Source organism: Neodiprion fabricii, chromosome 4, assembly GCF_021155785.1.
Source record: "Neodiprion fabricii isolate iyNeoFabr1 chromosome 4, iyNeoFabr1.1, whole genome shotgun sequence".
Lineage (NCBI taxonomy): Eukaryota > Metazoa > Arthropoda > Insecta > Hymenoptera > Diprionidae > Neodiprion > Neodiprion fabricii.
In genome coordinates this window covers 23,547,952-23,566,654 of record NC_060242.1, presented here as the reverse complement: position 1 = coordinate 23,566,654, position 18,703 = coordinate 23,547,952, and the positions used below count along the sequence as shown (strand labels likewise).

General features: G+C 34.1%; 1 protein-coding gene and 1 long non-coding RNA gene across 4 annotated transcripts in view; one reads left to right on the top strand and one right to left on the bottom strand.

The window, feature by feature from the left end:
- Positions 1–18,703, top strand: part of LOC124180003 (beta-arrestin-1) — a 29,969-nt gene that overhangs the window by 7,852 nt on the left and 3,414 nt on the right. Inside the window, exons 2-8 of one of the 3 annotated variants that reach the window (XM_046564964.1) lie at positions 9,363–9,576; positions 9,717–10,092; positions 10,410–10,703; positions 11,710–11,847; positions 15,687–15,830; positions 17,751–17,837; positions 18,453–18,599. In XM_046564964.1, the coding sequence (XP_046420920.1) occupies positions 9,444–9,576; positions 9,717–10,092; positions 10,410–10,703; positions 11,710–11,847; positions 15,687–15,830; positions 17,751–17,837; positions 18,453–18,599 (1,319 nt within the window). In that variant the 5' untranslated portion in view covers positions 9,363–9,443. The remainder of the gene's footprint in view (positions 1–9,362; positions 9,577–9,716; positions 10,093–10,409; positions 10,704–11,709; positions 11,848–15,686; positions 15,831–17,750; positions 17,838–18,452; positions 18,600–18,703) is intronic. The other 2 variants (XM_046564965.1, XM_046564966.1) reach the window with 2 other exon arrangements.
- LOC124180005 lies at positions 14,501–15,722 on the bottom strand. Its single transcript, XR_006870186.1, has 2 exons — positions 15,649–15,722; positions 14,501–15,448 (listed from the first exon to the last, which is right to left on the bottom strand). It is a non-coding gene; the product is annotated as an uncharacterized LOC124180005 (long non-coding RNA).

The following is an 18,703-nucleotide window of genomic DNA, read 5'->3' as shown; positions in this document are numbered from 1 at the left end:
AATTACTTCGCCGTCGCTTCGCGGTAAAACGACCATTTCAACATTTTTCAACTTGCCATTCTTCCGTGCCTAAAGGGAAAAAGAGACCAAGTTAAATTAGTACGAAGACTTTACAAGCAACAAGTTGAGCTTTCGCGAGATTATACGTTATGAGGTTTCGAGAATCATCTCTGAGCATTTTCTATCGTATGTTGGATGTGTGTGTGTTTCTGTGATCAATTTATCGTTCAATGATGTCTAAATAATGAATCAACGGAGATAAACGTGGCTGTTCCTAACTCAGAACTCATTAGATTTTAGATTGGATGGGTAGAGTACTTTTCCACTCATTTGAATTACATCAAAATTTGTAAAATACTTTTTATTTCTGAACGTTTTCCGACCTCGAAACCTGAGGCTGTCAAGGCCAAGCAAATTAACAATTTGGTTTGTGCAGTCGTCTATTGCATATATGGGCATAGCTTTGCCATCAAATTTCATGTAACTTCTAGTTGTGATTACTGTTACAGGCCTTGAGCATTTTTATTTTTTATGACAACTGAAAGTCAGATTCTCCGTACAAAATTAAAATGCATCTTGTCTGTTTCTTATGACCAAAAAATTTATAAGTAACAATTACGATCATATTGCACTGATTATTTAATTGTACCACATTATTTTTTTGTAATCTCAACGCAATATTTAAATCATTAATACAGCGGTACACATTTAACTAGAACTTCCTTGTAACTGGATCTGACGAAAATTTTTCATAGCGTGTTGAATCTTTGTAGCGGAATAAAAGGTGTTGTGATGATTCGTGCCCAGCCATTAATGTAGGCATCTGTATTAATTTGCTGCGGTGTTCAATTCTATAGGCTCGGCTGTATTGATATTGAAAGATATGCAGTTGGCTGCGTATGTATAAATTTATACACGACATTATGCGAATATCTAATAAGAATATCCATGCGTGAAAAAAATTTCAATAGATTAGCGAAGAATACGGCGCAAGAATGATTTATTTATATCCGGGTGTCGGAAAAAACAAAGTAATGTAACAAAAAAAACATCGAAATTGAATGGATTCAAAAAATACATCAAAGCTCTTTACAGGTATGCCACTATCCTCTGTAAGAGTTACAATAAAGATAAAAAGGCGATGTTCGAAATTGATTATTGCAAAAAGCATATTATATCATATTACGCAGACGCACCGTGCTAAAAGTTTCAACCTGAAACTTTCAATTAATGCAGCCATTACCGTCGAGGGGCTAGCTCTTTCAATTACCGAAAGTGAACACGGAGTAAAGTTGAAAAAAAAAAATAAAATAATAATAATGATGATATTTTTTTATGTATTAAGAAAATTTAAGTGGACACTGCACTTCGCATTCGGTGCGAGTTTTACGATGTATGAAGTAAAACATACTTTATATCAATATTAAATCGCAAATTATTCACAGAAATCCGATTCAAATTTGGTCACGTTTCTTTTCACTTTACAATTTTCAGTGATCAGTGTATTCCGCGATTCGCGTTTAAATGTTACATGATCATATATCCGAATAACTGAATAGAAATTATATTATGCCTGATAAAGAATAACTGATTGAAGGAACAACAACTCGGGAGGTAAGAGAAGCGTAAAATATACGCAGCTCTTTACGAATGAGGAGACAAGCGGAAATCTGCTTCAGTAATTTCTGTACCCTTAATGTACGCAATGCCCTCAAATTTACACAGTATAATATTATTGCGTATAATATGCCATATATTCTCTCTCATTGCTACGAACGCACAGCCATTCAAAAGGAGGCAATATTGAACGTCTCGTCAATTACGATATAAACTCTCTTATACCTTTCTCTGTAATATCAGTTAATGAACATGACCCACAACATCTCATAGTCGTATCGTTAATTACCTTGTACATGTATATGTATACCTCGCCATTGCAAATACGTTAGTTATTCGCATTGTCTTGACACGATATACATTGTCGGTATATGAAAATGAAGAGCTGTTTACGTAACTTTACATGATTGTTATGTACACGATGTTCAAAAGCGCGTGATTGTTATTTGCTGACGTATCTTGCCTCGAGCAGTTTCAGCGATTAAGCTTGCAAACTCTGGGCATTTTCTATTGGTATTATAACATGGACAATTTGTCATCTTTTTAATTAATTCAGAAGGCATTAAAACCCCGGTGAAACGAAACGAAAACGTCGATAAATGACCGCAACGACGGTAAAGAACGCTTGTGTTGGTCTACGTAATGGTTGGAAGCTAATTTCTTACGGAGAAACTTGATATTAGAATTTTTTATTCGTCCAATAGTTAAGAATCCGGTCCTATCCAAGGAGTTAACCACTGTGTAAAAATTGCGCGCAATGATTTCGATTGCAAGGATTACAAAAGGTTCACGAAGATTACACGGATCACAAACCCATCGTCGCAAAAATATACGTAACCCAAAATAACTCCGGCTAGAACTCTTAATTCTTTTCGCCTCGAAATTTCGCCATTGATGCACTATAATTGGCTCGAGAGATATTCAACGAAGCCACGGCTATCTCGAGGAAATGGAATGAGTATAATGATTAGACAAACAACTACAAAAGATTCCGAAACATTAGTTGACAGCAGGGCCGCAGAAATTCTAGCTAAAAAAAAAAGGCAAAAAAACGTATCTTTCTTTCCTTTTTACTACAAACGAAAATATCTTCACTACAATCAACTAAAAACGATTCTGTACGGAAATCTACCGATAAATTCGATTTTTTTCAAAATGGGATGCTGACATTTTTTCAACCCCTTATACTTTTTTTTTTGGCACTACTAGAAACGAAATCATTGTTACTACAAACAACTACCTACAAAAACCTACAAGAATCAACAAAAAATAGTTAGGTTTTTTCAAGTCGGGTGCTAGGTTCTGATAGGTAGAAATTGATAAGTGGTTAACTCTCTTTCTCCCCTTGCCGATGATCAACGATTCCTTGCCACGAGTTCCGGAATGTTTAAGTTTTGAACCGTAACGATATTTCATCCGTTTTGAAAGAACAAAGATTTCATCGGAATATTATGGTCTACTTTTTTTTAGGTCTGCGATAACTCTTTTCGTACGAGAATACAATTAGGCATGATCATTGTCAAGTGAAAGGGTGAAGGGCGAGAATCGCTTGTAACAGCTAACGCGCCAATTATTTCAATTTATTAAAGCTATCGGAGCCTCTGTGATCGCGAAGCGAGCGTGGCGATACGCAACATTATCTTTTTTTCTGCAACGCCTCCGTTGCCTGTTACAGTTTGACGGGAGGAAAAGCCAGACGTCTTCTCAGTTGACGTCATAACATTTTTAGGTACGCAAACAGTGGTCCGTTTCATGTTCCCTCCGGAAAAAGAATCCGTTACACATAAATACTATTCGCAACCAAACAACCCCCTATCGGTTCTTTATATCTGATTTATTCAACGTTTTCTTCTCTTCATATCATAATTCCATCTGTTTCAATTTGTTTTTTTCATGCGGTCAACATTCTTTAGTAAGTACTCTCCAAATTTCGTTGGAATTAAAACAGCGCAACTCGCGTGATGGAGTCAATATTCACTCTTCGAGAGTGAACTATTCTACTCCAAACGCTTGGAGTGAGAAAAGCGAATAAAATATTGACTCGAATTAGAGTTGCGCCGGTTTTACTCTCGCTTAGCGATTTCTCATTCCATTGGCGTGAATTCTCACTCCCAAGACATTAAGATAGTATATTATAAATTTTCGCCGGTGTAATTTGTATTGCCAGACGCAATTATACATCATCCGACAATATTTTTCATCGCTTGGGTATGATAGCGCGTAGCAATTATAATTACTGATTTGGAAATATCGAGGAATTTTTTAAGCGCTGTAAAATATATAGGTCTATTTTATTACTGTCATTGTTATAACATTCGTACAGAGCTTATAGAATTACTGAGTTCATCAAACTGAAAAACTACCTTCTTCCAACACTTGCTTGGAAAGTTCTATTTTCAAAGCTTGTCGGGTCTGCTTTCTTTTGAAAAAAAATAAATAAAAAATTTGATGAAACAGATCGACGTGTTTCTTGTAAACAGAACCGTGTAAAGGACTAAAAATTTTCAGATTTCATATTTCATTCTATGTGCATGCCACAATAACACGACCAAATCGTAGTCAGATTGAAATTTGAATCTTAAAAAACTGGTCGAAAGGTCGTGGGTGAGTCTCTATATACGTTAAACGATTAGAACGATATTAAATATTCAACTGCTTGACGAGAAAACTGTTTCAACTGTCAAATAACGAAGCGCCGTGTGCGAAATCAGAAAAAATGATATCGATTGCAGGCTGTTAGTTGTGTTAACCGTTGGAGATTTATTCGTCGGTAAATATAACGGCGCTGATAATGAATAACAAGTAGGATTAAAGGCCGACGGTAATGTCAAACTCAAGCTCTCAAATTGCGGCGCTGCGCACTGGAAACATTTTATTACCATTTCCGTTCCTGTTGCCTGGATGGATGATTTGTTCAACGAGGGATATAATTGCCGCTTCCCCCGCACAATTTTCCCGTTCCTCGATCATATTCAATCGCGGGGAAAAACGTTTTTCTTATACCTCGTCCGTTGCTTTTGTTTTTTCTTTTTTTTTTTTCTTTTTTCTTTGCGAAATCTGTAGTAACTCGAAAATTCTCGCTCGGTATGACTCGTTCGAGTTCACTATAAACAGCTCGATGCATTATTAAATATGCTTCTACGATATAAAATTAGCTTATATATCCTTAGGTAATATACCTACTTTCCGATGGCGAGAGAATTATTCAAACGTTCGTAATAGTAGTGTAGATGTAAATTTCTTTGTATTTCTTGAGGGATAAGTGCTATAAAATAATAGCCTAATGCTCATATGGAATTAATTCACGCGAATTTGCAATTGTGAAATCGATAAGCAACAAACAAACTCTCTCCTTCTTTTAATAGTTGTATAGTATATGTAGACCAGTACACGCAAGTCAAAGTCGGCGTAATTTCCACAAAAAATTAAGCACTCATTGTTTTACGTTGAATTTTTTTTAGGTGGCGTATAACTTTGTCGAATCGAATCGAATTATGTTTCGTCGCGTTATTCGATTGTTACTTTTATTTAGTGCGTTTGAATTATGCTATTTAATTCTAACGAATTCAACATCGTTTCAGGCATTAGTGATTTCTTTAGAAACCGCCTAAGGATGTTACTTTTTATTAGAGCATGAGTTAATAATTATACTAACAAGTATCACGAGTCCGCCTTTATTCTTTTTTTTTTTGTGTTTCCTACTTCATTTTAATATCAAATTGCGATGGATTCATTTCTTTTTATTTTCAATAAAGAAACAATTATTTCGAAGGTCAATACAAGTATGATAAAAATTAGTTCAAAGTTTATGAAAAACTGCAGGTAATATATTTTGTCCCAATTTTTCAGGGTATGTTTGGTTTATAAATTCGTTACAGTTGCCTTTAGAAATCAATTTGGGCGCTGTACATTTGTTTAAAAAAAATTCCCCGACGATAGCAAAAAATGTAGCAGTTAATCGTTTACAGATTTGGCATGGAATATCCCGCGTTACGAAGTAGCGATGTTTCTATGATTTCCATAGAAATTTTACGACACGGTAGCAAATTTGCGATAACTTTGCGTCGCACGTTTTACGAGACAATGGCAATTCATATACCTGCTGCCTACACGATTTTTTTTTTCTCATCTCTCTTCTCGCTTTTCTTCCGTTTCGTTTACCGGATGTTAATTTTTTCACGTACGGCGATCTCGCTGCATCTGCAATGATAATCATTAAAAATTGAGACAATACTACGATATCTTTTTGATTATATTTTAAACCACATTCTACAAGCCCGTAATATTACGATGTGAGTGGACGTGTGTCTCGAGGGCATTAGTCGTATAGTTGTGACGTCAGAAGAATTCAATCAGTGCTGCGATTTGACAGAGATTCTCAACTTGAGCAGTCTATTGTATACTGAGGAAAATTTTATTTGTTATAGTAACTAGGAAAATTCAGTAAGACAGGTATCGTTAAAAAAAAGAAACTGTTTGAATATTGTTGGAATTACGAAAAACAAGGTACACGTAACCATTTTGCGCGTATTCCATCTTTAATTTTAGAATGGCAATACGTTTTGCTCTTATTCTAAGTAAATTGTTTTTCCATGTATTTTTCACGATTGTTACTTTTTAATTTTCCAGTTTGTTCTATTTTGTTCTGTTCCTTTTGTCCCCTTTACCATCTTCAATTTATTCATCTGTTACTGATAAAGCATTCAAGTCAATTCTGCCCTTGACTCTCGAGCGTTTTGACGATAATAATCCAGCGTTAAAAATTAGAAAATTATATAATCGCTTCGTACAACTTGTTATAGAACATGACACACGCGACGTGATCTACGCAATTTATCCGTCGCTGTCTGAAATTTGTTGAAATTTTATTACGAGTTTTCGGCTTATAACGTTCGGCAATTCAACTAAATTCCTTGATAAAAAAGGTACGAAAAGGCTGACTGCTTGAATTTTGTGAAATGAAACAAAACTTTGATTATTTTTTAAAACAATATCGTACAAAATTGAACGAAGATATTTGAAAAAAAAATATCGTCACAATAAATAACTTTTTTCTAAACGTGATAAAAAAAAAAAAAAAATGCGTATTATACATATATTCGAGCTTTGTTTTATACGCATAACGAAGCCGAGACTGTGAATAAATTCATCGAGTGCTATTTTTATTGCTCCCCGATGCGATTTTGCGTTCGAGTAATTTATAAGTATGCTATATGCATATATAGGCTAGTTATTGACGTAGATTGTCGAACGGCCAGAATCTATTAACATGATATTATTACATCCATGAGAGTTGTAGCAGCGATGTTCGTGTGGCTTGCAATTGACATCGATCAATTTTACACAAGAGTCGTCGGCAGTTTGTAACGGACAGCCATGCTGCCAAGAACAAGTCCAGATTATTTTTAAACTATCTTTGCGCGGTATTTTCAAGTGTTTTTTTTTCTTCGTTTAATCGTTCTTACCCTCTCCTTTTCTATCTTATACGCCTTCTCTTTACCGTGTTGCAAACATAGGTTGAAAACGACTTTTTCTTGGAACGTGCACAGGAAAAACTGTTTCGTTCCTTGTAACAACACTGTGAACGTTCAGTTTTTTTTATTTTTGAACTGCGAATTTATTATTCTTCGGAGCCGCAGAAAAAGTTGTTTGTTTATCATAAATTACTCACGATCACAATTCAGGATTTACTGTCTTTCTCAAACATGCGCGTTTTCTCGTTTATACGATTTTCTTTCGTTTTTGTTTTCCGCAACACATTGAACGAAATTTGAATAGAAAAATTGTTTCCTTTATACTTGAATTCTTTGAATTTTTGATATCTTGATATTCTTTCTTCATCGTATTCGATACTCATAATACAAGTTACCGTTTTATTTCGCACGGGATATTAAAGCAAATTTAATTTCATTGAATCACTTATTTGCAAATTTTCAAAATGAAAGCATTGCCAATTATCTATAAATTTGATTCACGGAGTTTTCGAACGCAAGACGTAAATATATTTACGAGAAACGATTTTTGCGGCCCAGAGTTTGATAAACTCAGAATAATAAAAATCTGAAACTTGATAAAGAAAAAAAAAGATGAAATATGCATGAGACTGAAATTAATAACGTAATGAATCATCAGGGAAAAAAATCATTATTGTGCAATTTTAAAACGACTTTCAACGGGTTGGCTTTGTAAAATATGAGTATATTTTAAGTATTATGTTCTAACTAAATTTCAGACATTCCTAAAAGTACGAAGTAACGATTTTTCCTAAACATGCATCGTTACAGAAACGTTACTAAAAAAAAATTATAACAGACGTTTTTTAGAGTATTAAATTCCCTACAAGAATATGTATCGGACATTTATATACATTGCCTCGTTACTGACAATGAGCTACGAAATTCAGAAATAATTAAAATTATTTTCTCGTTTTAATTAAATGTAAAACGGAATATTGCGTACAGGAACCACTAAATATTAATATCAAGGTCTCAAATTATAACAGGCATCTTATTTCCTCTTCAGCTAGCAAACATGTGACCCGGAAAGAAAAAGATCCGATTTTTTTTGGACCAGCCTTTCTACATAGTTTTCTCGTATAGTCTTTCTGCATTGAGATTTAAATTTCGAAAAACTTCAACTCGAAGCACACTTTGCACAGGAGAATGTACGTATTTGTGCTTTTGTATGAACACAGCTTCGACGTTGGTATCTGGTTACCACATGCGTATGGTGATACGCATACATTATTACGCGTAATAACAAGATAACCGCAGTGTCAGTGAATACATGTTTTTTTCAATAAAGTCACTGTTCGGTAGTTGACGATCCACTTTTCTACGTGGCACTTGTTTACTCGTTAAATATTGAGTAAGCAAATAGCTTTGTGCCATCTACAAATGTGCGAAACAGCATTATCTCCCGAAGCGAAATAATAAAAATATTTCTTTTTTACCCGGCCTGTATAATAAATATTGTATTGATACAAAAAGAGTTATTTGCTATCAGAAAGGAAAGAAACGTACATTGATTCGACAATTTTTTATAAAACTAATAACATAGAAGTATACCTGTTAGGACTGTGTGGCTAATAGATTAATAAAACTTCTTTTCCACTGTTGAGTCAGTTACTATATTGTTTTTAGTTAAATAATGCCTTAACATCAATTTATTGTTGCACGAACATGAAATTACAACCAGAAATATCTCTTGGGGCGCACTTAACTATTCTCTGATTATAATAGTTAAAATTACTAATACAGTTTTGAAATAATCGATACAACTCGAAATGTGCGGTAAATTTTTTTTTTTTCAGCATATTTTATCTTGGAATGTTATTTCCATTTCCACTTTCTCGTTTCGTATTGATAGTATTTTTTCCACATTACCTACATCGATGAAAAAAGTTTGAACAATGCTAATAAATGAATACTTTTTTCTACTTTTGAGTATCTCAATCACCTGATATTTCCACAAAACCATTTTAATATTCATCATTTTAATAGTCACCTTAAACCGTTTTCGCATTTTCCAACCGAGATGACATTGTTTATTATATATCTAATTAAAATTGAGATGCAAAGACAATTTTGCCCGGAGATCTGTAAAGATTGAAAAAAATCAAAATTTTCACCAATACTGTTTAGTATCAGTTCATCGGTAGTTTTATGCACAGCGGTTGATATTTCATTAGATTCAAATAATTTGTCAGAATATCGTCAATAAGGAATATAATTTATTTGTTACAGCGGAAGGATTCAAAACTTTATTTATAAAAGACTGCAGTATCAAATGAATTAGGGGCCTCTGGCGGCCCCGACATATTCATAATGGACACCGTAGACAGTGCCAGCAAACGCCAAGCTACTCGCGTCTTCAAAAAATCAAGTCCAAATGGAAAGATTACCGTATACCTTGGTAAAAGGGATTTTGTTGACCATATCACACATGTAGATCCAATAGGTAAGATGATATTTCTATCGACGTATCTACTATCAAATAAATAATGAATTATGCATGAGCTATTAAATTGACGTATTTCTATCTTGAAATTTGCTTAGAACTACAGAAATTGTTACCTTTCCTTATTCTTGTACTCGCAGACGGAGTTGTTCTAATCGATCCTGATTACGTCAAAGTGCGTAAGGTTTTTGGGCACGTCCTTGCAGCCTTCAGGTATGGTCGCGAAGACTTGGATGTCTTGGGGCTAACGTTTAGGAAAGATCTGTACTTGGCTGCAGAACCAATTTTCCCAGTGCCACCTGGGTCGCAACCGCCAAGACCTTTGACGCGCCTGCAAGAAAGACTTATAAAAAAACTGGGCCCAAATGCATTCCCATTTTACTTTGAATTACCTCCTCATTGTCCAGCATCTGTAACGCTGCAACCTGCTCCAGGAGATACTGGAAAACCTTGTGGGGTTGATTACGAACTAAAGGCATTTGTCGGCGAAACACAAGATGACAAACCTCATAAGCGGTAAGATATCAGATGTTCTGTTCGTTTGTACAGAAATTAATTTTCCCTTAAGTATGTAGTCAAGTCTGTATGACGTTTTTATACATCGAGGCAGTTCAGATGTATGTAATGTGACATGTAATATTACTAAGTTATCTGCGCGATAATAACTTTTTTTTCAACGCTTATGATCAATTTCATTATTATTAAAACAAATTTCCTGTAGGTAAAGATTGTGGAAGACAAAATAAAACGTCAAACAAAAATAGTGTGTTAATATAAATTGAAAACTCTCCAAGGATGTATTTATAAAAACGCATTTATTATTATGTGTACAGAAACTCAGTGAGACTTGCAATTCGTAAAATAATGTACGCCCCATCAAAACAAGGTGCCCAACCGTCAGTGGAAGTTAGCAAGGAATTCATGATGTCGCCGAACAAGTTGCATCTAGAAGCAACTCTTGACAAGGAGCTCTATCATCATGGTGAAAATATTGCTGTTAATGTGCACATAGCAAATAATAGTAACAGAACAGTTAAAAAAATAAAAGTATCTGTACGACAGTTTGCGGATATTTGTCTGTTCTCAACAGCGCAGTACAAATGCACTGTCGCCGAGGCAGAAAGCGAGTGAGTATCTTTTAATTGTTAATCATTTCTACATTTCTATAACACCGTGGAAGGTGAAAAATATATTAGAATAGACGTTAGTTCCTTCTACGTAAGGTTCGTAGGGGTAGACAAAAGTCCCAAATTTACATTTAACTATCATTATTTAAAGTAGTTCAATTTTTGTAACTCACAACGAAGTTACATAGGAGCATTAGACACTGAATATTTTGCATTTTGGTAGTATCTAGTACGGTACTAAACTCCGAACATCAATGAATTAATTACTAAAGTGAGGCCAGAGAATGTTAGGTCGCACATAAAAATGGGTGTGCACTATCAAACGTGAATCGTATGTCCAGTCATGGTAAATGAAATCAGCTTTAATGCATAACGGGCATTGCGGATAAGAAAATACACGTGTGAAGCGTAGAATTATCATCCAATTGTCGCGTCATTTCTAACGAGTATTTCCACTTTGTGCGTTGTATGATTTCATACAAAAAGCCCGTGGCTTGTCTACCTTTACAAGTGACAGTTTCCTTTCATCAAAGATACACATAGCTTACAACCTAATTATATGCTGTTTATTAGACTCATAGTATTCATTGACTTTATTATTTGCAGAGTATAATACGTTTCTCGCATTTGACAATAAACTACAATCTTATATTATGAACCCTTTGAGAAATAATTACGTGTTTTTTTTTTTCAAATAAGTTGGTCGGTTTTACCATTGATTTTACCGTTTTTCGTTTGCGTCGGAGTCTACGAAATAGAATTTTCATATTCAGAATCACATAATAATTGTTATTTATCGGAGTATAGAAAAGATTACATCTTATTTTTCATGATCACCAATAAATAATCGGTCAACTATTGTCAATACAGAGTGATCTCAGTTACTTGACAGAAAATTTGAAGGTTTTGCAATCTTGACGTAGAAGATCTCAAACTTGATTATCGAATTGTAAGACTATTCACAGAATAAAAATAAAATAAAAAAATAACATGAAAGTATTGGCAGTATAGGGGTAACGCCTGGCTTCACATTGAGCAAGGTCTTTTCGCTAAAGCCGATGCTAGCTGACAACAAGGATAAACGGGGCCTTGCCTTAGATGGCCAACTTAAACATGAGGACACCAATCTCGCATCTAGCACTATGTGAGTGCTCGAGCATTGGGCACAGTATAAAAAAAAACACTGAGTGAAAATGAGAAATAAATTAAATGTCCGGCTATTTATTTAGAATCTATAGACTCTAAAAGCAGAGAAATATTGAGGCCTCCCCCCCCTCTTTTTTCTATTACTCAGACTAGAGCTGTGAGATTAATCGATTAACCGTAATCGTAGACTTCGATTAATTGTTTTTAGAATTAATCGATTAATTGACAAAACAATTATTTTGGAAGAATCAATTAGTTGATTGATCGAACGATAAATCAAAGTCTACGGTTCATTGAAACAACGATTATTCGAAGTCTACGATTTATTGGACAAACGATTAATCGAATTTTATAATTCACTGAAAAAGCACCCAATTGAAACCTAAGATTAATTTTTAAAAAAATTATTAGTTTAAAATATGGTTAATCAAAGTACGATTTTTCGAATAATTAGGATCAACTGGATCAATACAAATTAAGTATTGGGATAGTATGAATTGCATTTACTAAGACGATATAAAATAGAACATACTCTAAAATACCAGCAGTATTACCTACATTGTTGAATTAAATCACAACAAACCATCTAAAATGGAGTCCAATAAAAGTTTTTTGTTGATTGTATTCTCATCACTTATTAAGCCGTTGTCAATTCTCATGCACTGGCATTGGTCGGATTAATTATAAATTTGGTACAGAAATGTCAATTACTACCTGGGTTTAATAAGTATTATCTAGGACTATTTTTGGCTTTAATCTATTTCGATTTTTCACTAGTGAGAAGATAAAAATTTTGGTGAATGGCTTGACGGTTTTGTAGTCTTTGCTGGGAATTGGCGAGTTTGAAAATATTTGTTATACTTGGTTTTGGAGCTGATCTGGTGATGGAGTTTTGTTTATTTTTTTTTTTATCTTAATTTTTCTGTTATATATGAATATGCCCGTATATTACTTTCCATAGAAAACACAAAAATTTTCAATTTCCAAAAATACAAAAATCCCCAAATTATATTTCACCATCTAGATGATAACAAATTCCCTATGCATATTTTTCTTACATAAGATAATTATAGAAAAAATTTAATATTATTCCTAAATCCCAAGCATTTTGTAGTCTGTATTTGCACTATGTGACAGATTGTTGGCTGAAATTGAAAGTTGAATTAGCACGATTGATGTCTTTTAGTTACATACTTGGCTTTGTAGATATTGAAATATTTCTTCCTCTTGACTGTGAACATGAAATTAAGAAATTTAATTTACTAACGTTAAAATTGAAATGCAAGATTGAATCAAATGTTTGTTATTCATGAAAAGTCTGGCAGAACATTATATAAGATTTCAGACGTCACCTTACGTTATCAATTGGTCAAGTTGATGCAGTTTATTAATTGATGGTCAAATAGCACATTCTTTATTTTTCTATCAAAATAGATGAAACTTTTCACTGATCTTGGATGGAAATTATTACATAAATCTCATCCAACCTCCTTGCATCATTGGGCTATATGATTGAAAGTAATGGTATTGAAGGAAATAAGCAAAAAAATACAGTGCTACAAAATACTGGGAGGTGTACCCAGGTTTTTTCCTAGTCCTTGAGGTACATAGTTCGCAGTTCTAAGAATTTAAACAATCATCATGGAACATTTCGACAGCGATTATATTTTACATTGGAACGTGTTAATACAGTACTGCGACCTAGCACTTCAGTTAAACCTTAATTCTGCATTTGGTTTGACTCCGCAGTTGGACTAATAAGACACAAACTTAAGCAAAATCGAAATTTTTCTTTGAAAGAAAACGGATTTGAGCATCTACTGCGCGAAACGAGAAAGGTTTCTTAAGAAATTTGTACGATACCACTATAGGCTTTGCCCCTGCGCACTTTCAGCCTCACCTTGTTATGGAGATAAATATTTGAACTTTTTGATTGATTTCGTCACTCCTATCTCTTTCTAGTAATTTTACAGTCCAGCAATTTACTAGCAATGTAAGCGGTTCGTATAGCTACAGCTACAAACGTGCTTATCTTAAGGATAAACAGTCGGTACCATTTGAAATGAAAGCTAAGAGAAAGGAAAAAATAGTTTAAAGAATGTCCAGTAATGTTATTTGTGCCAATGATGATAAACAGGATAGACACAGCATCTCTGCTGTATGGCAAAAATTCATCTCAGAAAATTCGAATACAAATTTGAATGAGAAATTAACAGAACCATTTTAGTGAAATTATATTGCGAAATGATTTTGAAATGACTCTCATACATTCAATCATCACTCAAATATTTGACTGGTAATGTTTAGAGTGGATCAAAAAAAACTTGTGTGACTGCGGCACGACAAATGTTCGTCAACAATAAAATATTATAACGTAAAATTTCTTTCATGTTTCCCAGAGAATTTGTGACGTTCTGTTCTGCGGGCAAAATGTGCCCGAAAAGATTAGAATCGATTGAAAAACGAAAATATGAAATTTTTTCTCAAATTGTTGATATCTTAGCCTGTATTACCTGAATTATCTGAGATTCGTTTCCATTAGGTAGTAAAAGTGTCGTTCCATTTGTTTTCACTTTTATTGGCACAAATAACATTCTCGGAGATTTTTTAAACCTTATTTACTCGTTCCCTAACTTTTGATTCAGGCGGTGCGACCCAATTATCTTTAAGTAATGAACGGACATTTTTTCGTGTGACATTGTGACACTCATGCGTACCCCACATATTTGTCGCTCGTTTCTCTGGCAAGACACTTCTGCGTTTAAGAGTAAGACAGTTTTCTTCCCACAATATATATTCATCACTGCCTTAAACAGTCATTGTTTCGAGGTGCTTTGGAGTGCCTAAAATTGCAGGATGTCCAACTCATTTATTTGTAACACAAATTTTCTGTGGTGTCTTCTGGATATGCAAAGTGAATAACAAACACGATAGGCATTGATTTGGCATGGCATAGATAAATGTGTATTCCGGAAGAAGAGTCCTTGAACAAAAAGTGTTTAGAGCGACGGGGAGTTCTTACAAAGAATTGGGAGATGAAGAAGTGAGGTACAAATAAACATTCTATGAACTGATGTTAGACTATCAGAGTAGATTTTATCACGTGCAATTTTTCACATACAATATCAATTATATGATTAAATCCACATTGTTGTCTCAATGTCCAGGCCATCAATTTCACGGTTCTTTATGCTCAGGTCTTACAATCCATAGTTTCATCTGTCCAAGTATTCCGCTTTTTAGTTCACAACGACCAAGTCACCTGCTTTGTAGTTTTCCAAGCCCAGATCATCCTCTTTCTAATTTTCGGCCTCCAGTTCAGTGTCGAATAACTTGGCTTGATTCAATAACTTGGATATTGGAAACTAAAAAGCGCGATGACATCTAAATCGAGAATCACGGAGTGAGTGACTTGGACGTTAAGAACCATGAAACGGTTGACTTGGACATTGTCAATAACGATGCGGTTAATGTGCTGACTGTAAAACGAGTAATTGAGGAATATGGTATATAATCGTCTAGTCTGATAATCGAGTGAATTCATGTTACTTGTTTTAATTGTGAAAGAATAGAGGGGCGTGACTGGAATCGACCAAAATCTGAAATAGAACAAATTTTTCAGGAAGGATCATTAGTTTACACCATCTCTGGTGAAACACTAGCCAAAACATGTTCGATTAACTCGAATCATTTATTAAAGTTCGAATCGTTGCTGCTTAGCAATTACATTTTATAAGAATATTACAAGATTTGAAATACCCAAGTGAATTAAACGTGTAAATTAAAGATGCAAACTTACCTTCATAAATAACATGTCATTGGGTATTCGTTTATCAGGGAGGGTTGCCCAGTTGGGCCAGGTTTCACGCTGAGCAAAGTATTTTGGTTGACTCCGCTTCTCGCCAACAACAAAGATAAATGGGGACTTGCTCTTGATGGCCAGCTGAAACATGAGGACACCAATTTAGCGTCCAGCACGCTGTAAGATCAGTTCACCTCAAAAAATAATAAATGGCATTTAATTTTTTTTCTTCTCATTTCTTTTCATCATCATCTGCATTTTTGTAATATTGAAAAGGTTTACAGTGCAACATAGTAAGATTTTTGTTGTACTCGGCACGGAACAAATCAAGTAATTCTTCAATCTAAACCAATTCAAAATTTTTTCTCGAAACAACTTCGTTCAATCCGTTCAATTTTGAGGCTCCCGTATTTCAGAAATTATTAGTTACTCGATACCGCCCATATTGAAATTGAATATAAAAGCAAATTTCATAGTAGCTACGTTTTATGTTCTGATATTCATTGATTAGTTAATTCAAGAAATTGTTATCATAGAGAATTTCAGTCCCAGTAAATACTTGAAATTTCTGCAGTATATTGGCATTCCAGATTCGCTTCCGACTATTTTGAATTATAGTAATTCTTCACCATTACAATTTCCCGCAACCATTACGGCTATGGTATTTCGATTTTCATACAAATCCGTGTAACAGCGTTAAAGTTAGCATCTGTTCAATGTCTAATATAGTAGTCCAAGTGTCACTGAATGACATTTACAGAGAACGCGTAGTGAATCAGATGTCTGACACAATTTGTGTCATTTTCTGGTTATTTGGCTCATTGATTTTTACGATAGTCTTTGGTATATATTTAATTGGATGAATTTTAAATTTATTGATTCTTGATTTACCATTTGGAACTATCTTACGCGCTGCATTGTGAATTTTATAACACGTTTCAATGTTTGCCAATTTTATATCTTGCTCTGTTCATGATGTTACTCTCTATGTTATGATCATAGTGTTTTCAACGTGTTCAATTAATACTGCATAGTTTTTTTTTTCTTTCAAAGCTTTATATCCTCAGCTTCCACGTGTCATATTCATTTTATACACGTTACAAACTACAGAAATGACGCATTAGATACATTGAATTTAAAATCTCTCCTCATCACCCGTGATGCTGAATTTATACATCGATGTATGAAGGGATTTTCTTATTTTTGTAAAATTTATCCCCATCCTTCTCAAATTCTGGGCTCTGATATTATGCATTTGCATGAAGTTACTGCAATTCTTTCTTGAGAATCACAATGATTATTTCAGAGGTCCGTTGATGCATGCAACGAACTACGTATGTCAGATATTATTGCATCACTGTGCTCTTATTTTTTTTATTTATCCTACGACCCTGCTGTAAAAAATCTCATTATTCCAACCCCACGTGTTCTTAAGAGCAAATCAGAGTGTGCTAATCCTGGACACAATTCCTGTGATTCATTTTTCGTTTTCAGCTCCTGCTAATTTTCGAAGATTTCTAGTTTGAAAAGTGTCGGAATTATTCACAAAAATACGAATATAATTGGTTTTGGTTTTAAGCGGATTATTCTTAATATTTTAAATCTTTTTAAATTTCATTTGAACAATTGGGATATAATTGTTAAATGTAGAAAGACATTCACTTGTAAGATACAAAACTAACTCCAACAATTTTATTGGTCTTTTTCAAGAGAATCCTCATATTTTCGATATTGCCAAACTAAATCTAATTTCTTCATGTTTATTCTCATTTTATGGTTACATTGGAGTCACTAAATGATACAAAAGCAATTACGACGGAACCTGGTTCAATGGTATACCATATGGCACGCGAAAATTCTTAAATTGTGTTAGTTATGCTTAATAACATATTGAAACTAATATGTAAAGATTACGCTTTGTTCAACGTCTAACATTTATTTTAATTATATTTCTGCATGCATCGTGTCTAACGGCATGTTATTTAATGTATACTTTGCTATTTTCCTATTTCAGCTTGCATTTTGGGCATGCTTCGATGTTATTACTCTGAGTAATTGTCGCAGGCTTCCGAGTAAAATTATTTTATTCCCATTTACAGTGTAGCAGACCCATCACAACGTGAAAATCTAGGAATTATCGTTCAATACAAAGTCAAAGTGAAACTTTGCTTAGGTCCGTTAGGCGGGTAAGTCTCAATTTATATATAGTTTCCTGAACACTATAGAAGCTTTCAAATTTCACGTAATTTCTTTCATACTTATTACATATTTAATTGTATCCAGTTCAGGCTGCAACTATGCACATTTATAATCTATATAGCTGTAAAAATGACTGATACCACATCCTTTTCAAACTTTAAAAAAAAAAAAAAACTAATTGTGTATCGAAAATTTGCTGAACTTAAAGTCGAATAGTCACTTAAATTACACATTAAGAAAAAAAGGAAAAATATATATGTTGTATGAGATACGGCGAAGGTGATACACCAAATTATTTATTGTATTGTAACGGAAAAAGGGCATTCCGTTACAAATCTTCATCTAGATAATGATACTTTTCAACAGTGAACTTATTAGAATCATTCCAAAGAGTAACGTTGAAATATGCCTTTCTCAGTCACGTATTTTCTAATTTTCTGCCCAGCAATGTGTTTTCAAGTATTCACGTCGAAATGGCCGTCTTTATCCATATCTCTGAGCGACGTATTTTTGACTTGAACCCATCAATATATCATATTCTTAGATAAGCAAATAACTGATGGCCACTGTATTATCATTCAGCTTACATATTTCTTCAACAGTGAATTAGTCGCAGAGTTACCATTCATTTTGATGCATCCGAAACCGGAAGAAGAGCCACCTGATCCTGTGACAGCAAGACCAAGTCCTGCACACCAACCTGCTGATGGAGAAGTACCTGTCGATACTAATCTTATTCAGTTAGACGGGTACGTGGATACATATTTATAAATTACAATTGTGATTGACGTATTCGTTGTGTGCATTGCCTGACACTTTCGTGCACAACCCTCAAGAAGCTGTGAAAAAGTTC